The 23584-nt window shown below is 34.6% G+C and overlaps 3 protein-coding genes and 1 non-coding gene across 4 annotated transcripts; 1 reads left to right on the forward strand and 3 right to left on the reverse strand.

Annotated features, from left to right (window-relative positions):
* Window positions 1-1317: 1317 nt before the first annotated feature.
* LOC107405851 (protein SENSITIVE TO PROTON RHIZOTOXICITY 2) lies at window positions 1318-3210 on the reverse strand. Its single transcript, XM_016012944.4, has 2 exons — window positions 2795-3210; window positions 1318-2671 (listed from the first exon to the last, which is right to left on the reverse strand). The coding sequence occupies exons 1-2, from the start codon at window positions 3029-3031 to the stop codon at window positions 1754-1756; spliced, it is 1155 nt and encodes a 384-aa protein (XP_015868430.3). The 5' UTR covers window positions 3032-3210; the 3' UTR covers window positions 1318-1753.
* Window positions 3211-11112: 7902 nt separating this feature from the next.
* On the forward strand, window positions 11113-13844 carry LOC107405853 (large ribosomal subunit protein bL9c). The gene is made up of 6 exons (XM_016012946.4): window positions 11113-11337; window positions 11532-11659; window positions 12308-12353; window positions 12818-12915; window positions 12991-13038; window positions 13339-13844. Exons 1-6 carry the CDS (start codon window positions 11191-11193, stop codon window positions 13457-13459), a joined length of 588 nt encoding a protein of 195 aa, XP_015868432.3. The 5' UTR covers window positions 11113-11190; the 3' UTR covers window positions 13460-13844.
* A 543-nt stretch (window positions 13845-14387) lies between these two features.
* Window positions 14388-14460, reverse strand: TRNAV-UAC (transfer RNA valine (anticodon UAC)). Its single transcript has one exon. It is a non-coding gene; the product is annotated as a tRNA-Val (tRNA).
* A 4624-nt stretch (window positions 14461-19084) lies between these two features.
* Window positions 19085-20301, reverse strand: LOC107410663 (zinc finger protein ZAT5). The gene has a single exon (XM_016018115.4). It carries the CDS (start codon window positions 20108-20110, stop codon window positions 19088-19090), a length of 1023 nt encoding a protein of 340 aa, XP_015873601.1. The 5' UTR covers window positions 20111-20301; the 3' UTR covers window positions 19085-19087.
* Window positions 20302-23584: the final 3283 nt, after the last annotated feature.

A 23584-nucleotide genomic window follows, 5' to 3' on the forward strand; every position in this document is an offset into this window, starting at 1 on the left:
ATATTAACTCAAAGGCATATATGTTCCTTTGAAGAGCTTGCTTACACAATGGAAGTAAAAACACCACATTGGAAGTGAGCATGGGAAAGCATCCCGGAGATCTCATCTCGTCTCTATCAGAATCATCATCGTCAACAGCTGGTCAAATTCTATTGAAGGATTTATTGGATGAACGTCTTTCACCTCCAAGAAGGCAAGTATCAGACCAAGTGGTCTCCATTGCAGAGCTAACAATTTGCCTGCTTAAATCCTAGTCCGCAGTCTCGGCTAACTATGAAACAAGCTCCAAAACCATCACTATCAGAGCCTTTCCATATGATTACAATGAAGCAACTTCTCGATCTCCCAACGTATACATCGTGATGACACAGCTGCAAAACTCCTCCTTGTTTCATGTTGTGTCTTTGCAGTTTCTTTCACTACTCTGTCCTTGTGTTGCTTGCTTTACTTTTAACTCTTTCCTTTTTTATTATTATTATTATTTTATTATTTTCTTGCTTAAAATGACGGCCGTATTGCAGATCTTTGGACTTGCTCATATCTTACTGAGTCTAAGGGATTTGGTTATTGGTTTTGTAGCATCTTTAATGGTGAAAATGATGTGAAATTCTATGTAATCTTTAAAAATCATGGTTTTTTTTCCTTCCTCTAGATTTTCTTTCTGAATTAATGTATAAATTCAGAACCATTTTCATATATTAATAGAAGCCAAAGAAAAATTCGCAGCCATATAGGTCCATTCCAGTTTAAGTTAACAATTTTTCTTCGAAACCATTATTATATATAGGACGCTAGTTTGTGCTTTTGTGGACCATAATCTGTCATGAAACTAGCACCTTTTTAGGTTTTTGTGCTCTGTGGAAAACTCATTCCCCGTCAGAAACACACATAATGAGGACACTTTCTCTCTCTCACAATCTCACTAGAGAACTCTCTCAACGAGATATTCTTTTGTGTTGTAAAACAAAAAAAAAAAAACAAAAAACGACAGTTCTACTACAATAATAAACTACAAAAAGGCAGGATATAAACATAAACTTCATTCATTTGTAAAATCTGATTCACTTATTGGCAATCAACCATTATAAAAAATTAAATTAGTATTTTCTTTTTTTATAATACTTGTGGAGGATGAAGAGAGTTGGGCCATGGTTCCGAGTTCTTGTGCAGGTTGTTGAGAAGAAAGAGTGAGAAAGAGCCCTGTTTGTGATTTTTGTTGATGAAGAAGTTGGTGGTGTGAATAAGAATATATTAACTTTTCCATATATAAATATATATAGAGAGAGAGAGACAGGAGATCATCATACAAAACACTGCGTATGCAGGTGCTTCATCTTATATATATATATATATATATCCTTCAATTCACCCATTAGTATTTGTTCTAATTAATAGTAACACTTCTACACAAATGAGATCTTATAACAACATTAGCCAGTGTCCAAGTTTGTGAAAAAAGATCAAGAAATATAAAGTTCTCAAACTTTACAATGCAATCATCAAGAAATATAAAGTTCTCAAACTTTACAATGCAATCAATGTACGTACCTAATAATGCTAAGCACCTAGCTCCTAGACCAACTATTCTATAGTGTAAGCATTCTTATTAATATACATCACAGGGCAAAAAAAAAAAAAAAAAGGTAGGGAACACATATAATTAATGACCCCAAAAGCATCTACCATGAGGATTTTATTCAATCATAATCTATATGTTTATATATATGCATTACCTATAGCTAGTTAGTAGCTACTATGAAATTGTCTGGGTCTTCTGTGATGAAGAAAGGCTGTCAACTTTCCCAGCTGGTAATTTAGTCAAAGAATTGAGAATAGGAGTGTGACCAGTGAACAAAGCAACATGACCCATAAGCTTATCTTTCCTTGAAAAAGTGGTCCCGCAGGAACATTGCCATTTCACATCTCCACAGTGCTTCTCATGAGTCCTCAAATCAGAAAGCACAGAGAACTGCTTCCTATTGCACCTCTTGCACATATACATCTTTGGACAGTGGCTTCTCTTGTAGTGATTCTTCACACATATCATGGATTTCAATGGCTGGAATTTTGCATGCCTTTTATTCCACCTACACCCTTCTTGTGGACATGAGTATTTCCTTGGCAATTTATTCACACCAAAATCCTCCTCCTCATTATTGCTATTCATCCCCACTGCATTTTTCATCGGATTACTTAAAGCTGCGCTTGTTTTGTATTCATCACCATGAGCTCTCATATGCATTCTCAAATTTGCATCCCTTTTAAAACCTTTCCCACACACTTGGCAATAGTGTGTGTACTTAGCCAATAAATCAGCAGCATCCAATTCAATGATATCATAATTCAAACCTTCTTTACCATCTCCTTCTACTTGATGATGATCATCATGAGGAATTGCTTTCCCTTCCACCCTATTGGCATTGTTTCCATGGCTGAAACTCCTGTTGTCTTCCTTCATATTATTACAAGCATTAGGAGTAGTACCACTGCCATAGTTTCCACCAAACCATTCAAGCGTTTCGCCACAGTAAACTCCCTGTCCGCTTTCTTGTCCAATATTTGGTTGTGAAACTTTGTCACGCTGCTGCTGCTGCTGATGATGATGATTATGGTGAAGTAGTTGATCTTGTGCGTTCGTTGAGGTTCCAGAAAACGAGCCAAGAGACATTTGCTGGCAAGTGAAAATCATGGACGAAGCGGTGACGATGAGTTCTTGGATGACATTGCTCATGCTAGCAATGGCTATGGATGTTGATTCAGGGTGGGTTTGATCTGGAGAAAGAAGGATGCTTACCAGGGATTGAATTTGGTGAACTTTTTCTTTGAGAGCCGAGAAGCTGTAATAGAGAGAGGCTGCAGATTGAGTTTCTGTCCCACCAGCTGCTGATGATGATGGGTTTGCTTGCAATGAAGAAGATGAAACACCATGATGATGATCTTCTGTCATGGAATAGATGATTTGCTGCTGGCCTCCTTGTGATACATTAGGGTAATTACAAGGAGGAGTATTACTTGACCCTGAGATTATCATATCTTGAAAAAAAGTCTTGTTTTTGCTTTCTGATCTCCTCCAAAGTTGGCTTTTCTGAAATGAATTTTTCTTCCTTAGATTTGCTTTTGAAAACAGCCTCCTCTAGAATATGCGGAATAAATAGGGAGAAAAAAATAAAAGTTTGAGATAAGAGAGAATGTAAGTCAACTTGGGAGCTCAGTTTCTACCCATCCCCAAGTGTGACCTTCCCCATATCATACTAATCTTACATTTGGAAAATAACAAAGAAATAGTGTAAGGCTATTATATTTTACTTGTAGGGATAATTTGCTAGTATATTACACTTACATGTTGGACACTAAAGATTTTTTGTAGGTCCAGCAAGTTTGAAACAAAGAAAAAGGGTTTTTTAAGTAGTCCAAATTGTTTTAAGGTTTAGCAATTGATATTTTGCGCGAGTTGAAATTTTCAAAAAGAGTGAATTGATTGTTACTTCTTAGGCTTGAATAACATCCCTTTCGTGCTGACATACAATCAACCAAAGAGCTAGATATGGTTAGGGCTTTGGCCAATTTCAATTGACCAAAATCTATGTTAATTTCTGTTGCAGCACAAGTTGACCTGACGTGCATGATTTTATTTGTTAGGAGGATTGAATTTTCCAGGCATGAAAAACAATTTTGCATTAAATAAATACATTTGTTATAATATTATGAATTTATAGATAGAGAGAAAGTTGCTCTGTTGAGAACATAGTTTTCAATATAAAATGAATATTTAATAACATATTAAATATTAAGTATCGGCTTTAATTGATAAGTTAATAATAAAATTCTAATGGAAAAAATAACAACTTCTTTATTATTTGTCATTTGTCATGTTACTACGAGTCTAACATAAAATAAAAATTATATTCTCATTAGATTAAAATTCTCTCTCTCTCTCTCTCTTTATATATATTTATATATATATATATATAGTTATATTTAAATATTATTTTATTAGATTTTAAATTATTTTAAACATTGAAATTTAAAAATTAATTTATAGTATAATATGAATTTGATGATATATTAAAATTTTATTTAAAAAATACTCTAGAAATTATATAAACTATAAATACATTTTTAAACTTTGCTTTTAAAAAGATTTGAAGCAACTTAATAATTGATAAATGAAGTTCCTTTTGTCCAAAAAATAATAATAATAAATAAAAGAAGCTAAAAAAAGTGGTTATATATATAAGCTGCATTATTTCATGCCTACTTCATGATGTTCTCCGCTTGCTTATTTTTAATTAAGCGGCGTCCAAAACTCACCCACACTAGCGGTTATATAGTGAGAGACGCTTGTGGAGGCATTATATGGGCAGGTTCGCAGACAATAAACAGTCCAGAGAGGAGAAGGATATATATTGTTAATTTTTTAATTAATTAATTAAATCTATTACATATATAAATAAAATGCTTCCCCACTTGGCAACATTTATTGAAACATGCCGTAACTAGATTCTTAATTTTCAATCATAATCCTCAAGCAAGTAACCTTGCATTGAGAGAACATCATTATTATTATAAAATTGGCGACTTGTCGAGAAACATATATATTACCTATTTCTTTATGAACCCAGATTCTTCCTCGAGCAAAGATCAACCTCTTTTCCCTCAAAATATATATATATATATATATATATGTATACAAAGGAAAGGTTTTAGTTGAGGATAACTTAATTTTTTTAAAATCAGGTTTTAAATTTTGATTTTTGATATTTTGCAATTCAACTATGTTTTATCATTTTTTTTTTAATCTAAATAATAGAATTAAAGATCAAGATTTAAGATCTCAGAATAATTCATATATAAAAATACATGGTTAATAAGTTACCAAAGTAAAAAAATTATTAAACAATGAACGCCATTTGGTTAGTAAATATTTATAGTTAGAATTTTTTAAATATAAAAATATATTTATAATTAGCATACTCATAAAGATCTAGTGAGTCCATATATAAAAATACATGGTCAATAAGTTACAGAGTAAGGAATTATTAAATAATGAATGCCATTTATTAGTAAATATTTATAGTTAGCATATTCATGGAGGTTTGGTGAGTCCATATAGACCTGTTTAAATTAAAGCATGCATGCTAACATTGCACGATTTAGATCTGCTTATGGGGCTTCATTAATTATTTTATTTTGATAAACAATTAAAACTTATTTTTGTCTCCTAATTAAATTGTGCTATTAATTTATATATTAATAATGTTGAAGAAAACTATTAGAGTTAGTGACCCGAATTCTTGTTGACCCGACCCGAAAAGCTCGCGGTGCGACCCATTTTGGTGAAACTAATTTTGGAGAAAAATTTGGAGCTCTGTGGTGGAAGCGGAGATCTCGGGCCGATAGGCCCGAGATCGTAGCCCACCACTGAGCCCGATTGCGGTATGGACCTGTTCAATTTTAGGGTTTATTCTGTACTATATATATTTAGTTTTCGGCTGTAATTAGGGTTTTAAGGTATCGCACAATTCGGCTCACCTGTTGTACCAATCTTTCGATATTGGATTTGCTTCTCCCTGCCCGTGGTTTTTCCCGTCAAGGGTTTCCACGTTAATTGTGTGTTTGTTCTTCGCTTTCTTTGTTTCCGTTGCTATTTGTTTTTTCTCCCAATTCCGTAACAAGTGGTATCAGAGCCGCGTCGATCTATTTGGGAATTTTTTCTTTTCTTTTTCTTTCGATCATGGCAACAAAGTTCGACATTGAGAAATTTGAGCGCAACATGAGTTTCTCCATGTGGCAAGTCAAGATGAAGGCGATTTTGACACAGAACGGTTTACACAAGGCGTTGGTTGGCAAGGAGCAGATGCCGTCTTCGTGGGATGCCGAAAAGAAAGCCGAGGTTGATGAGCGTGCCCTATCCACCATTCAGCTATGCTTGTCCAATGAAGTTTTGAGGGAGGTCCTTGATCAGAAGACAACAAAGGACTTATGGGACAAGTTGGAATCTTTGTACATCACAAAGAATCTCACAACGAAACTGATTGCGAAGCACCGTCTATACACCCTTTCTATGGTTGAAGGTACATCTATTAAAACTCACATAGATGATTTTTCTACTATTTTGTTGGATCTGGCGAACATGGACATTAAATATGATGATGAAGATCAGGCCCTAATGCTACTGCGTTCCTTACCTCCATCATATAAAAATTTTAGGGAGACTTTGATTTACAGTAATAAAACCCTAAAATTGGAGGACGTGAAAGCTTCTTTATATTCTAAGGAGTTGTTTGATAAGGAGTTAACCAGCAGTTCGGATAACAATAATTTTGGGATTTCCGGAGGAGAGGGTTTGATTGTTAGAGGTAGAACATCATCTAGAGATCAAAACAACAATGGTGGTAGTCCGCCAAGATCGAAGTCAAGGTTCAGAAACCTTATTTGTCACTACTGTAAGAAAAAGGGGCACATCAAAACTGAATGTCGTAAGCTTCAGAATAAAAATAATGAAAAGAGTAAGGAACATACCGAAGCCAGTGTCGCACATGAGGAAATTGAAGATGGAGATGTTTATTCAGTGACTGAGGATAGTTCGGGCAAGCAGGGATGGATTTTGGATTCAGCCTGTTCGTTTCACATCTGTCTCCATAGGGATTTGTTCTCTTCTTATGTTCCGGTGGATAAAGGTGTTGTGCTGATGGGAGATGATGATCCTTGCTGTGTCATCGGCATTGGAACTGTAAGGGTGAAGATGCATGATGGAATTATCAGAACACTATCTGAGGTACGTCACGTTCCAGATATGTCTAAAAATTTAATTTCTTTATCAGCTTTGGACAAGTCTGGTTGTTCTTTTTCTGGTGGAGGTGGAGTTTTGAGGGTTCTGAAGGGTGCTTTGGTGGTGATGAAAGCTAGCCTGGTTGGTACATTATACAGGCTACAGGGTTCTGTGGTAATGGGGTCGGCTGCTGTTTAAGTGTCCATTCCAGATTCGGATGTTACTCGTTTGTGGCATATGAGATTGGGCCATATGAGTGAGAAAGGTTTGGCGATGTTGAGCAAACGGAGTTTGCTTGGTGATCGGAGTATCTCGAAGTTGGAGTTTTGTGAACATTGTGTGTTTGGGAAGCAGAAGAGAGTTAGCTTCAGTACTGGAATTCACAAAACCAAAGGTACTCTAGACTACATTCATTCAGATCTTTGGGGACCCGCACGTACTGCTTCTAAGGGTGGTGGCAGATATATGTTGACCTTCATTGATGATTTCTCCAGGAAGGTCTGGGTATATTTTTTGAAGCACAAGAATGACGTATTTGCTATCTTCAAGCAATGGAAAGCTTTGGTAGAGAAGCAGACGGAAAGAAGGGTGAAGCGCCTTCGAACAGATAATGGATTGGAGTTCTGTGATAGTGTTTTCAATGAGTTTTGTAGAAATGAAGGGATCGTTAGACATCTCACAGTTAGAGGAACTCCGCAGCAAAATGGTGTGGCTGAGCGGATGAACAGAACTCTTATGGAGAAAGTCCGATGCATGCTGTCGAATTCTGGGTTAGCACAGGAATTTTGGGCAGAAGCAGCTGCTACAGCTTGCTACTTGGTGAATCATTCTCCATCGGCAGCAATCGATTGCAAGACTCCTGAAGAGGTATGGTCTGAAAAACCTGCTAATTATCTAGATTTGAAGGTATTTGGATGCCCTGCCTATGTTCATGTTAATGATGGTAAGCTTGAGCCTAGATCGAAGAAGGGCATATTTCTTGGTTACCCGCAGGGTGTAAAAGGATATAGAGTTTGGCTTCCTGATCCAAAGTCATCTAAGGTTGTGATTAGCAGGGATGTTGTGTTTGATGAGATGGCAATGCTGCATCCAAAAAGGGAGCTCGTTGTTTCAGACAGTGTGCCAAAGCAGGTGGAGTTTAGGGTGGAAGAAGTAAGTACTTCACAGAATGGTTCAGTTTCAGGCCTATTTGAGACACCCACTCATGTGGAAGAAGAGAGAATTGAGGAGGTGCAGGAGCATTCGATTGCCAAGGATAGACCTCACAGGGAGATCAAGAAGCCCTCTAGTTTAGCAGACTATGTCACTTTTGCTTGTGTTGCAGCACAGGAGATCGAGAGTCCCAGTGATCCTTGCAACTATTATGAAGCCATCTCATGTGAGGATTCTTCAAAGTGGTTAATTGCTATGCAGGAAGAGGTGGAGTCGCTTCATAAGAACCACACTTGGGAGTTAGCATTACCTCCAGAGGGTAAGAAGATTGTGGGATGCAAGTGGGTCTACAAAAAGAAAGAAGGCATTCCTGGTGTTGAAGATGCGAGGTACAAAGCACGTTTAGTAGCGAAGGGGTATTCACAGGTACAGGGAGTTGATTTTAATGATATATTTTCCCCTGTCGTTAAACATACTTCTATTCGTGCTTTGTTAGCGCTAGTTGCTATGCATGATTTAGAGTTGGAGCAACTAGATGTGAAGACCGCTTTCTTGCATGGTGAGCTTGAGGAGACAATTTATATGCAGCAACCCGAAGGTTTCGAGGTTGAAGGAAAAGAGGATCATGTGTGTTTGTTGAAAAGGTCCTTGTATGGTTTGAAGCAATCCCCTCGTCAGTGGTACAAGCGGTTTGATGGGTTTATGTTTAGCCATGGCTATTCTAGAAGCCAATATGATAGCTGTGTGTATTTTAGGAAGTTGGAAGATGGCTCATTTATCTATTTGTTGCTTTATGTTGATGATATGCTGATAGTGGCCAAGAAGAAATCCGATATCAACAGATTGAAAGCAGAATTGAATGGTGAATTTGAGATAAAAGATTTGGGAGCGGCAAAGAAGATTCTTGGTATGGAGATTGAGAGAGATAGATCTGCAGGTAAACTTTTCTTGACTCAAAGATCTTTTGTTGAGAAAGTTCTGGAGCGTTTTGGAATGAAGAACGCTAAATCTGTAAGTACTCCATTAGCTACTCATTTTAGATTGTCTGCTGATATGTCACCACAGTCGGATAGAGATATTGAGTATATGTCACATGTTCCTTATTCTAGTGCTGTTGGTAGTTTGATGTATGCTATGGTGTGTACCCGTCCTGACATTGCACATGCTGTTAGTGTTGTGAGCCGGTATATGGCTAATCCTGGCAAACAACACTGGCAAGCTGTCAAATGGATTCTAAGGTACTTGAGAGGCACTACTAACACTCGTTTAGAGTTTGGTGGAAGTAAGGAGGGTGTACGTGGATATGTTGATGCAGATTTTGCTGGGGACCTTGATAGAAGGAGGTCCACTACTGGTTATGTATTTACTCTTGGAGATACTTCTATCAATTGGAAGTCTGTTTTGCAAGCAACAGTTGCACTATCAACTACAGAAGCTGAATATATGGCTATAGCTGAAGCGGTGAAAGAAGCTATTTGGTTAAGGGCGTTGATAGGTGAGTTGAGCTCTGAGCAGGAGAGTACGGTCATCAATTGTGATAGTCAGAGTGCTATCTATCTCACTAAGGATCAGATGTTTCACGAGAGGACAAAACATATAGATGTTCGGTATCATTTTGTACGTGATGTTATTGCTCGTGGAGATATTGTTGTCAGCAAGGTGAGTACTCATGATAATCCTGCTGACATGATGACCAAGGCACTTCCAGTAGCCAAGTTTGAGCATTGCTTGGACTTGGTTGGTGTTTGTTGTTGAGCTTTGCCTTTAGGGGCTTTTGTGGAAGAGGATGGCAACTTTTATCGAAGATTGGAGTTTTGTATGTTTTTCATTCCTTATATGGAATTCGTGTCAAGGTGGAGATTGTTAGAGTTAGTGACCCGAATTCTTGTTGACCCGACCCGAAAAGCTCGCGGTGCGACCCATTTTGGTGAAACTAATTTTGGAGAAACATTTGGGGCTCTGTGGTGGAAGCGGAGATCTCGGGCCGATAGGCCCGAGATCGTAGCCCACCACTGAGCCCGATCGCGGTATGGACCTGTTCAATTTTAGGGTTTATTCTGTACTATATATATTTAGTTTTCGGCTGTAATTAGGGTTTTAAGGTATCGCACAATTCGGCTCACCTGTTGTACCAATTTTTCGATATTGGATTTGCTTCTCCCTGCCCGTGGTTTTTCCCGTCAAGGGTTTCCACGTTAATTGTGTGTTTGTTCTTCGCTTTCTTTGTTTCCGTTGCTATTTGTTTTTTCTCCCAATTCCGTAACAAAAACAAATTATTGCCGTATAATAAGTGCTATGTAAACATATGGGATTCATAATTTAGGCATGCATGGTTCATCCTGTACACAAGATGTGAGGGAAAAAGGAACAAGCTGTGAAGGAGGGGGCTATTTGGGCTGTGGTTCGTGGTTCCTGAATTGATGATTGCCATCCGTCCCATTCGAAGGCCCATTTCAAGTTATCAAAAACAAACAAAAAAATGTGACATAAAGGAAGTTAAAAGAGTAAAAGTAGCTGTTTTTAGATTCAGAATCTTAAAATTTAGAACTTCAAATATGTATATATAAATTTTAGATGGAGTAGATCGCATCTAAAATCAATATTTTTTAAATAAAAATATTAATTTTGATATTATAATATATAATAAAAATAATATTTTTATTTTAAAAAAAAATATCAATTTTGATTGCGTCTGTAACATAGAAAAACTCATATAAGATATCAGTAATTAACAAATCATCACTGCAATATGAAAATCTTACGTTGTCATTGGCAAATATGTAAATTTATAAGCTTACGTAGTCAACTTCTTCTTTTTGCTGCTGAATTGAAGGGTTGTGCATAAATGTTATAAAATTAACTAATAAATGCTAAGTCAAAATTCCGGTTTTTTTAAAAAAAGAAATAAAAAATTGGAGCTGTATTGATTCAATGTTTGCTCTACAATATTATATAAAGCCAATTAATGTAATGGTGAAGCTTTTAGCACAAGAATTGATGTTTTGTCCTTACTGTGATGTTATTTTTGGAGGAAAATATTACATTAAGACAAGTATTTTGTCACACACTATTTTTTCTTCTTCTTTTTTTTATTAATTAAAATTTGTCCCACACCATTTGGTACACAAATTAATACCCTTATGAAAAATAATAATAATATAAATAAATAAATAAAAGACATCCGACGAAGAGATAAGGCACCCATAAAGCCAACAAGGAGAGGTTAAAGAGTGCGTGTGACACTTTTTGAGTGTGGCGAGCTTACAATGGCATCCACGGCATCGACTCTGTCATGGACTTCGTCGTCTTTGTTTCAGAGCTTTGGCGGAAACGCAAATGGACCTACCAAATTGTCAGTCAGGAGAACATCCATGGTGATTTTGGCCCAAAAGAAAGCCAAGAAGACGAGAACGGTAAATTTAGCCAAATGGGTTTTTTTTTTTTTTTTTTTGGGTTTTTTCCTCTTTTATATTGAATGTTATGCAGAATTGGACGTGGGTTTTGTTTCAAAGTCTGTAAATTTTTCTTTATCTACTTGTTCTCAGCAAAATAGTGAGCTATAGTTATACTACCAATGATGGGGTTGTTGTGTTTGAGATGGCCTCAGATAATTCTGAAAGAGGATGTAGCTGATTTGGGAAAGCAAGGGCAGCTTCTTAACGTGAAGGCTGGATATTACAGGAATTTTCTGCATCCTCTGGGCAAGGCACAGATTGTCACTCCGCTTCTGCTCAAGTAATGAATAACTTAACCATCTTTTTATTGTTTATGTTGGGAACAGCTTTTCTTTTATTTATTTATTTTTTTCTTTTGATGTTTTCAGTAATGAATAACTTGATAGTACAAATTGTTGGGTAGAAGAAGATTTAGATGGGATTAGTCAAAATAGAAATGTCATCACTGATAAATTTTATCAAACAGAAGGAGATAAATAATTCTCGTACACAATCATAATATAGATGTATTCAGGTATTAAATATTGAGTAGCTTACCAGTCTAGTGTAGGTCTGCCCATGATTGCTTTGGGGTTAGGAGGATAAGCTATTGAAGCCCAATTACACCATTTGCCCTGACTTCTCTGTCAGGCAACCACAATGACCTTTTGCCTTAAAAAACTCCCCTGTTTCTTCATCATTGCGTTTTCTGAAAAATTGGAAAAACCTTGAGGTATGGGATCGTGGTTGGTTTTGTTTGATGGCTGCAGCTCTAGAAATATGGCCTATTAGCGACAAACTTCTAACTTCATCTTACTATAACCTGATAGGGACAGACTAGTTCTTTGCTTCTTGACTTTCTCTCTCTTCTTCTTATTCTTCTTCTTATATGAGAAAATCAAAATGCTGGGCCAGTTTTGAAACATTGTCACTGTACTTATTATTCCAGGGAAATGAAGATAGAAGAGGAAAGAATTGAGGCTGAGAAAAAGCGGGTAACAGATACCACTTGTGTTTTTTTCTCCTCTTTTCCTACCCTTTTTGTGTGTTTTGTTGGCCACAAGCTAGATGTTAAGTGTCATTTTTTGCTTGTTTTCTGTGTCAATCTTTTACGCATAATGATCATATAAGGAGAAGTTTTGCAACTTGAACATTTGTCCTGGAAAATGTTGTTATAAAGATCATAGCTTTGTGCTTAGACACCTCACCTGATTTGAGATTGCAACTTCTATCCCATTATGCATCTTGCCATTATTAGAGTAAACAAGGAGCATTTCTGGTTCTATACCATCCTATTGCCTGCTCCTACAAGTTTTAAATCGTATATCTCTTTCTTTTGTTGCTGCCAGAACCTATGATACCAAGAACATAACCTATTAGTTGATGAAGGCTGTTACAGTTTCTTTTATTTTTTTATTTATATTTTTTTCTCCCTTTTGGATGCTTTGTGGTTTTGCAGGTAAAAGATGAGGCAGAGCAGCTAGCTCTTATTTTTGAAACTGTCGGAGCTTTCAAGGTGAAGCGCAAAGGTGGAAAAGGGAAACAGATTTTTGGAACGTGAGTTGACTCTAATGCAACATTAATCTGTCTGTGTTGTTTGTATATCTTGTTGACACTGAACTTTTTTAACAGCGTTACGGCTCAAGATCTTGTTGACATAATCAAGGCACAACTTCAGAGGTACTTAGTTTAAAACTATTTTGATCCAGATGTGAATAAGGATTTTGAATATTCTAAATCTCTGACTCTTATCTTTTGAGCATCTCACAAGTTTATGGAACACACAAAACAAACATTCGAATCTGTTTCCTGAGCTGTTATTTTTGTGAACAAATTTCGTTGCTGTACTGTGGAGGAAAATAGCAGTTAAAGCTTTTATCTCACATAAAACCATGTATAGGCTAATGCAGTCTGGATCTTGTATCAAAAAGTAGTGTTTTGTTGAATTGCTTCATTCTATGCACTTTCCTTCATCTGTAGGGATGTGGACAAGCGAATTGTTTCTCTTCCAGAGATCCGGGAAACAGGAGAATACATAGCCGAACTGAAGCTTCATCCTGAAGTCACTGCCCGAGTGAGGTTAAATGTTTATGCTAACTGAGGACAAAACACCTTCTGCAGTCATCTAACCAGCGGCCCACTTTTGTATAACTTGTGTTAATACAGGGTCCATGATCATCTGGTAATGAGGAACCATTCTAGAGTTGCAGATTATTTCAGGAAACTACTTCACCATTGAAGCCCTTGAAATTGCTAGGGAGAAAAAACAGTAATCCTGTTCAGTGGTTGTATAACTCCTTTTTTATTTTCTGTTCGTGAGTTTTACATATTCAAAATATGTCCCAAATGGCTAAGATGGTTGTTCCTACATGTTGAAATAGGCACATACCATGGATTAAAATGCTGCTTTAAATTACTCATTTTTTGGTCCTTTGTATGTAACGTTTTTATATTTCTCTAAATTAAGCTTTTGGCTGCCAAACTTATACTGTGGGAATGTAGAGTTCAGAAGAGAGGATTTTAGGAAGTCTAAAATGACCTTTCTGCTGCGCTTGGTAGGAAGCTTTGTGAGCTTCATATGAAAAAAGGACTGGATTAAAAACTTCGAGATTGAGAAAGATAATTAAAAAGTCAAAAATGAATATGCTGTGACATTTTGTTCTGTCAAATAAAATGGTGACGAGAAAAACTTAAAATGACCAAACCTTGTTAATAAACTTAGAGATGTTTTGTGACTGTTTGATTTCACATTTTGATTTATAACCATTTTCATACGTACAAATTGGATTTTCCAGTTGGGACTACGAGGATGTTAAATCTATATGATATAATTTAGCCAAAGCAAGAAATCAAATGGTTTATAGGACTTGAAAAAGGAATATGACAGTTTGATTTCACATTTCATTTACAACATTTTCATACGTACAAATTGAGTTTTCCAGTTGGATCGGGAGTACAAGAAATAAATCATTATAGCAAATAATAATAGAGATAAATTAAAATGTTTGGAAAAAAAAGATCTATAATTTTGTTGCTGCCCAGGATCGAACTGGGGACCTTTAGTGTGTAAGACTAACGTGATAACCACTACACCACAGCAACTTGATGTCCAATATCCATATGCTAAGTATTTTTGACTAGAAATTACTAAACTTTTTATTTATTACTGATTTACGTAAATGCCTTTTTTTTTTTTTTTTAATGTTTTTCTCCTTTTTCTTTTTCTTATTATTTTTTTTAACGTATGTAAATATTTTAGAGACTTAATGACATTGTTCTGTAGGATTATAGAAAACAATTTTGGTTGCAGTATCGGTGCATATGAGTAGCTGTTTAATTATAAGGTTAACTCATATAATGTGGTCAAAATTATATATATATATATATATATATAATGATAAATAAAATATAGGATTACTGACAATCAAAAGGAAATTAATGGGCTAATGGGCGTGTTGCTACCCATGTAAAACTGGACTGCAACTAACAAACCAATGTTTCAGGAGCCCAAATTCTGGGAAATGGGCCTCCAAATTATAACACCTCCCCGTGGAAAATAACTATAACATTGTCCTCTATTGTCATATAATGTTGAAAAGAAATTATTTACTCTCAGTGTGGTCGACATTTTGATTGTAAAGAGAGCTAAAATGTATGTGACATTAATATATATGTACAAAATCAAAGATCAACTTTACAATTTATATCGTTTAGTTAAAATCAAACATAAACATTATTGTTCCATTAGACACAATATTCAACATCATGCATGACATGCTTTTTCCTTGCACCATGCATGTTTAATTTGCATCGCAAACTAGTTACCATAGTATACCAAATTCACGTTTTTTCATCAAAAAAAATAAAAAATAAAAAAAAATAAAAAAAACAAATTCACGTTTTATTTTTTATTTTTGGTATTTAAGAATAAAGTAATGCGTTTTTAAGTATATATCCCTGCCATATCTTATTTTGTGCAACTACCATGACCATGAAAAACCTAACCTCCACCCGATTATGAACCATATTAGGTACCCTAAATCTCACCAAAACAAAATCAACCCAATTTTTTTTTTTTTTTTTTTTTTGAGAAAAAAATATGAAGCTAAACTAGTTGGGATGTCATGCCTGCAAGACCTGATTCAACTCGCTTAGAAGTCGTTTTATTTCCACTTGTTGGTTTTACGTTCAATTAAATTAAAAAAAAAAAAAAACAGAAAAACAATTATAATCGAAAAGCAAAAATTATAAATAGGAATCCGTTTAGGCACATCAAAAAGTGAATAACCATCATTTTATGGTATCAAGAGTATATAGCTTTTATCAAATGAGTGAAAAAAAAAAAAAAAAGATTCCAAAAACTGAAAAATATCTTGTATGATTTGTAAAAAAGGGCATAATTTTCACAAATGCTTTTGAAAAAAAAGAAACAAAACCATTCACGACGCAAGATTTTCGTTTTGATATTTGAGAAAAGTTGTTATCAGACAAATTGGTTACATAGATATAATAATAGTTAATTAAGGGCAAGAGAAGCAATTGGATTGATGGAAATGTGTTTCGGCAGTATTAGTAGAAATGCAAATTACAAGAAACTTTTTTGCAAGGCCGGCAAGTACCAATGCGTGGACGGCTCAAAGTCACACCGTTTTATATATATATATATATATTAGAAACTGCATGGATTTGTCGCCATCAATAAACCATGACCATCAAAAAGCCACAAAAACAAAAAGAAAAGCACAGAAACTAAAAACACTTTGCCTGTGTTTTAATGGGTTTCGATGCTTAATTTGGCAGCTCACTGTTTTTTGGAGGGTGAGTGTGTTTTTATAATAGCCATCCAGCTGTCGATACAAAAACTAAGTTGGAGAACACGCCAGCCACCTGCCTACTCAACTGTCCACATGTCACATTTTCCTAACAAAGCCACCATTCAACCCAATTTACCAAATTACCCCTCTCTCTCTCTCTCTCTCTCTCTCTTTTATGTTTTTGACGCTTTGTGATTTTGATGGATCTAATATCAATCTACTCCAAGTGTTGTCAGTCTGTGATTGGCCAGCTCTTATTTTGTTTGAGTGGTCAGTGTAGACTTTCAACTCCACACACACACACAGAGAAAGTCAAAATTTCACTTTAGTAGGGATGAGGATGAAAAATGAACACCGAGCTGTGAACTCACGGAATATTTTATTAATTTTATTTAATTTTAATAAATTTTAGAAATTTGCCTCCAATCCATGAGAAATTCGGAGATGCAAGCAATGGGGGGACTACACTCATTTATTCTACAATCTGTCCACTTCCAACGTGCGTTGTACATTTTTGGTACCAAATTGAAGTAGTTTGATGCTTTTGAAAGTATTGTTTTCATTTTTCACTCTCTTACTCTTTTCTAACAACTTTGTACTATCAAAAGTAGAATTGAAATCATCAAGTAAATGAAACAATATTATAATAGATATATATATATATATATATATTTTGGACAAAAGCGTATATGTAAAATATTATACATAAAATATCCAAAATAATTAGACCGTTTACATTGAGCGCGTAATCTTATACTATTATATGAGCTCTCCTAAAATGCCTAGTAAATAATTTGTGTATAATGTTATATTTATTTATATAAAAAAAACATAGAGTCAGCTCTCGTTGTAAGCATTTTTGGAGAATATTTATTTATAAAAAAATGGAAGAGAATATTGGGAGGATATATGCATATAGAGACAAGGTAACCTCCGCCCACTACATGTGCCTGCAGTAATGTCAATATTATTGATGATATCTCCTTTAAAAATATAAAGAAATTTATTAATTTTGTATAAATATTTAATATATTTTTCTTTCATGTATTTGGACATCTCACGCAATATGCCCCCACATGCCTTCCTCTTCCTTCACATTTATTCACCAAAACGTGCACATAACAAACTCTATCCCCCTCTACATAATACTACCAGTTCAACTCTCAAAAAATTGTCAAAAAAATAAAAATAACAAAAAAAATCTTTTCCCCCTATTTTCTCTATCCCTTTTTTTTTTAATATTTTAAAGTGCGAAAATGTATGATTAGCCTAGAAATCTGTTTGACTTCAATATTATGTATATATACCATAATCAGGTAAATATGGTGATTAATTAATCTACTTTCTTTAAGTAGTATTTCACTTCCCATATCTTCCCATACTAAGAGTCCGTTTAGGGCTGATTGTTAGAAGTTTAAAAGTACTGCAGAAAGGTAAAATTTGGCAAAAAGAATTTAAAATAATTTTATTGTAGAAAAATTATTTATTTAGTGGTTTTAAAAGAAATGTAAATTAGAAAATTTTTGAAAAATCACTCTCAAAACGCACTCTAAATAGAAAAGTCCAAATTCCTATTCTAACAGTTTATAGACAAAACCACTGTTTATTTTAACAATAATTTCGAATTTTAATTTCCAATATGAAAGAAAGGAAAATCCAACATTCAGCCACCTAAAGGATGTGAACCCCAAAAAAGAAATAGATTAAAAAAAAAAAAAAAGGTTGAATTTCAATATAACCAAGAGCAATAAAAGGAAATGGAAAATAAAACAGTCTGAATCTATGATGATTGATGATCATGGAGAGCCAGTTGATAAAGAGAACTGATTCCATAAAAGAGAGAACAAAAGAAATGGGAAGTGGGTCCAAAAAACAAAAAAAAACAAACTGTAGAAATTGGATAAGTTTTTGTAGCTAAAAATGTTTTGTGGTACGAATGAGAAGAGTATCTTTCTTGGGAATATCACTTGTGGAATGGGCTGATGGACCCCATCAACACTAAAAGACGTTCCCCATCATTTCTCTAATTAGATTTATTTAATTATTTATTTTTTTTACTTAAAAACCAAGCTAAATTGGTTTAATTAGGTGTATCTATCTATCTGTTAGGCCCTCCAAACTAATAAACACTGAAAACTCATGAGTTGGACCATACAAAACCAAACTATATATTAAAAAAATAAAAAATAAAAAAAAAAACCAAAAAACAATGGAAAGATACAGGTGGATACATATGGCAATGGCAGTTACCAACTCAGCTTTGCTATCCATTTATTCTTTGTCATTTAATGGAACAGACTGTGAGTCAGTCTGAGCGATGTGTGAGTGTTTTTTTTTCTTTTTTCTTTTTTCTTTTTTATTTTTAATAGCTTTATTGCCATAATCAAACGAAACGAACCTAATCCACCACTTTTGGTTGTGGTGCTCCTTCTGCCAAACCCTAGCCATGCCATCTCTCTCTCTCTCTCTCTCTTTTTCTTACTACTTACTCTCTTTGTATATTTTGAGTGTCCCACATAGCTCTCCCATTTTAAAATTAAAAAAAAAAAAATTAAAACAAAATCGAAAAAACAGAAAGAAAGAAAGGAAAGGAAAAAGATGCCCCATCACTCACTTTTCGTGAATGAAAGGCAACCATGAACACTAACCACTTACTTACTCAAAGTATTCAACTTCAACCAAGTTGATCATCAAATTTTGGAAAAAATTAATAACAACAAAAATATATTATAACAGTAATATCATTAAAATTTATTTGGATTAAAAGAAAAAAGAATTCGTATTTCATTCATAATTCATTCAAAGAATCCCACACTGTTTAAGTTTTATTGCTAAAAATCTCAAAATAATGATAATAATAATAATAATAATATAATTTCACATTCATCATCAACATCCAATTCATCAGTATATTTTTAATAATGACAATCTACCAAGGCAGGGGAGGAGAAGACAAGAGCTTGTTGGGTGGGTACAAACTGGAACTTATTAGACTCCCGGTGGTGATCGTCTTCCGGCGCCGGAAGGTTAAGATCCAAAGCCAAAATATTCCTCTGTTTCATCTCATCCATGGAGGAGTTGTTGGAGGTTCTTGTAGTACTAGTACTAGTACTTGTATTAGTAACGATTTCCAAACTCTGAGCACTCGAAGCCGCTCTATGCCTTCTCATATGACCACCCAGAGCTTGACCAGAAGTGAACTCCGATCCACAAACGGAACACTCGTGGATTTTGGCCGCCTTGTTGCTCTGAATGAATGCCTTGACATTAGCAATTTGTTGGAGAGGCATAGAATTATTATGACTTGTTGGTGGAGCAGTGGTAATATTACTAGTACTATTAACTTTATTGAAAACCAGAACGTCTTCATATTCAATATCCATAATATTGGTTGATATTGGTGGTGAAGCTTTCTTGTCTTCAACCATGGCGGCTCTAGGCTTCTTGTGGCTTGCTCTGTGTCCACCGAGTGCTTGAAACGAAGGGAAAGTCCGATTACATGTCTTGCACTCGTAGACGAAGAAACCGGCTTTGCCTACGCCGGAGACAGAAGTGTTAGCGGCTGTGGTGGTGGTGGTGGTGGTGATGGTGGGACTTAGCTTTTCGATCTGTTTGAAAGCATGATCGCCTTGAGCTAGAAGAATCAAACAGTTGGCCATGTCTTCTTCTTCTTCGGTGCTTTCGTAAATCTCGCCGCCACCACCACAGCCACCTCCTCCGGAGGAGGTGGTTGGAGATGAAAGGGATAAGTATTCGTCTCCTCCGGCGGTGGCGCTGGAAGAGCTGGAAGTGGCAGCAAGTAGAGTAGGAGGAGATGGAGAAGAAGGTGATCGGTGGCGGCGTTTGGTGCGCTTGCCTTTGACGATCAGGTGGGACTGGGACTCATCGTTGTTGTTGTTGCTGTTGGAACCCACGAATTCTTCAGGGGCTAATTCCATGAGTGAGTGAGTGTAGTAAGTAGGGGGGGAAAAAAAAAAAAAAAGAAGAAAAAGAAAAAGAAAGACGAAGATATATGGAAAATGGGGAAGAAAGAAAGAAAGAAAGTGAGAGAGAGAAAAGGAAGTGGTGGATATGAAGGAAAAGCAGAGAGAATTGAAGGGAAAGAAGAGGATGTGTTATTTATATATATATAGTGACTGAAATCTGAATGAATGGTAAAAAGAAAGTAAGTTATAGACTTCTAATATGGTGTTATGTGCGTGGGGTCAGAAGCCGCCCCTCGTGAACCAAGTTTACCATTTTCATTTATTCATTTATTTATTTTAAGTTTCTGCCACCCAAAATCTTCCTTGCGTTTCCAACCTTCGAAGTGTTACTACCAAGAAAAAGTTTGTTCTACTTTCACGCCAATATATTCTACGTCACCATTTTGATATATATTATAATAATTATACTATTGAAAATTTTTCACTCTCTCCTATACCAGTAATTCACCATGTACATATATAGGGAAAATTAGTGTAATTAGTGTATAAGTAGTACCTTTCTCTACCACTTTCTTTTCTAATATTCCTATAATTAATCCTTCTTCTTTTTTTTTTCCTTTTATCAAGCATATATTTATATATAAAGTATATTAAGTGAAGTTGGGTATACTACAGTAGCTAGGTTGAACAATTTCAAAGCTAGATATTAATAAAAGAATAGGTAGGAATTAATGGTGTTAGTTTGTTAATCAAGTTTTGAGATATCATTGTAAAAGAAAAACTTAGTGAAATGGAATTAAAAAGAGGAATAGGAATAATAATTAAGAGAAGAAAGGGAAGGAAAATTAGAGGGTTTTCTTTATGTGTGTGTTTTTGAAGTGGGAGTTGAAAGAAAGGTTGGTGTAGAGAGAGAGAGAGAGAGAGAGAGAGGGGAGGTTTGGTTAATTGGTGTTGGTTTCACACTCTCTTTGGTCACACAAGATAGTTTGCAAGTCAGGAATAAATTCAATGGGAGGCAAACAAAGCAAAGAGAAAGCCAAGTGCACGTTAAAAGCATGCTACACCTCTTTCACTTCAAGAAAAGTACCACTTCATTATTCACTACTATTCCCACTTATTCCACTGCCTTTCAAGCAATCACCCCCCATTACCCTTTTAAGAAAATAAATAATTAGTTAATTATTTTTAAGTTTTCTCCTCCATGTATATATTTCTCTGACGACACTGCGTTTGTCATCTAAAGCTGGTGGGAATAGGGAATAGGCTCCTCCATGAGGCTACCGCTATAGCCACCCAACTGCCCAAAGAAAAAAAGTGCACACATAACCAAACCCAATTGCCCATCTCAATTATATAAAAAACTAAACTAAAATATATAAAATAAAATTTCGTTACGAGATTCAAACTTATTGACATACATGTAAAATTAATGCTCATATGTATGTATGCATATACATACATGAGTATTTTGTGTTAGAGTGCAAGCCCTATGGTTAGTGTTATGTTTATTCATCTAAGCCATCTTGCCGGACAAATAATGCACCTAATTTGTCAGGTTTTTTGAATTTTATTTTTTTAGTTATTTCCAGTCAGCAAAACTAGTTCATAATGATTATACATGTCATAATGAAAAAGGGACTATTAAACTGCTGAAGGTAGAAGTTAATGATTCAATTAATTATTGATTGACAAATAAGGCATATATGCATATGCTTTAGTTTGAAGTTTATTGCTAACTACTAAAAAATATAATCTTTAGTCTTCAAAATTTTAATCAGGACAAATAATATTAAAATGAAATAGTATTAATTAGTAACCAGAAAAAAAAAAAAAAAGGTTATGACTATTATGTGACTGAGTATCATCTCGCAAAATATTTTTATTTTTTTGTAAATAGATATGGATTTCGTAATCTAAAGTATCTTTATTTATAACTAACTTTGTGATAGAAAAAAAAAACTCATTATGATTATAATTACATGATACTTTAAAGCAATCTTTTTCCTAAACTTTTGTTTGGTAATTAAAAAAGTTGTGATCAGACAAATATGATATATATACTCCAACTTTAATACTTGTGCGTACAATGTACAATTAGCCACTAATTAAAAAAGTTGTGATCAGACAAATATGATACATACACTCCAACTTTAATATACTTGTGCGTACAATGTACAATTAGTCACTTCATGTTTAATAACAGTGTTTTTTTTTTTTTTTAAATAATAACACTGTGTTATATACACGCACAAACAGCATAGCTAATTTGCACCATGAAATGCAAGCTAGCTAGTAACAAAACCTTTGAATTCTACCTAGAAAAGCAACATTTTCTGAGGCTCATAGAAAAAGCAAGAACATATATATATATATACATATATATATATATATATATATACATATATATATATATATACATATGTGTGTGTGTGTGACACGATAAGCTCTCTAAGCCTCTATGTTAGTTGGCTTAGGTTTTCAGGGCATGTATATATATATATATATATATATATACATTACATCTAATTGGAAAGCCACTTGTCAATTAACTACAAAAAAGTTTCAATGAATGTTTAGTTTGTTTATTTTCTACTTCGTGGCCTCAATTTGCATTCCCTTCTTTAGTAGTGGGGGGTAAAATAGGTGTTAGCTTGCAGCTGAAAAAGGAATTTTAAATTCAACATTTTTATTTAAAAAAAATAAAATGTTGGGGATCTAGCTAACGAAGTTCCAAAATCAAATACATATCAAAGATTATATATATATATATATATATATATATATTTGAGTGGAAATATCAAAGATTATATATATTAATTAACCAATTTAAAAAGTAATTCTTCCAAAGCGGTTCATGAACCGTTGACCCACTAAGGCATTCTATACATTGTTCTGATACCCATGAATCATGCCGCCCTGCAACTGTGCAACCTCTGCAAGCAATTTGGAGTGTGTATGTGAATATATATATATATATATATATGGAGTTGTATAAATATAATTATATATGTATGTGTGTATATATATATATATACATATATAGATATGTCTATAATTAATTAACGATATTCTAACTTGTAAATTATATCTAAAACGTTTACTGCTTATGTGCCCCAAAGTCAACCAGAAAAAGATAAATTATAGTTAAAGGTAAAGATAATTACAAAAGTATCCTTCAAGTTTGCCTCAAAATGTCAAATATTTTTCCCTAGATTCCAGTTTATATCAATATCAACTATTTTGTTTTCTTGGTTTTTTTTTTTTTTGGGGGGGGGGGGGGTGTTAGAGTTCAATGAATTTATGATATAAGAAGGTTAGACATGAAAATGAAAAAAAGGTTTTACATATTGAAATTTACACTGAGTGGGTTAGGAGGTGTGTATGGTACACGTCGAAGCCATTGGATTTGTAAATTATAGGGCCTACATACACATCACCCATTTTTAGGTTCGTTATCTAAAATATTCAATGAATTTTTAATAAATA

This window comes from Ziziphus jujuba, chromosome 10, assembly GCF_031755915.1.
Source record: "Ziziphus jujuba cultivar Dongzao chromosome 10, ASM3175591v1".
Lineage (NCBI taxonomy): Eukaryota > Viridiplantae > Streptophyta > Magnoliopsida > Rosales > Rhamnaceae > Ziziphus > Ziziphus jujuba.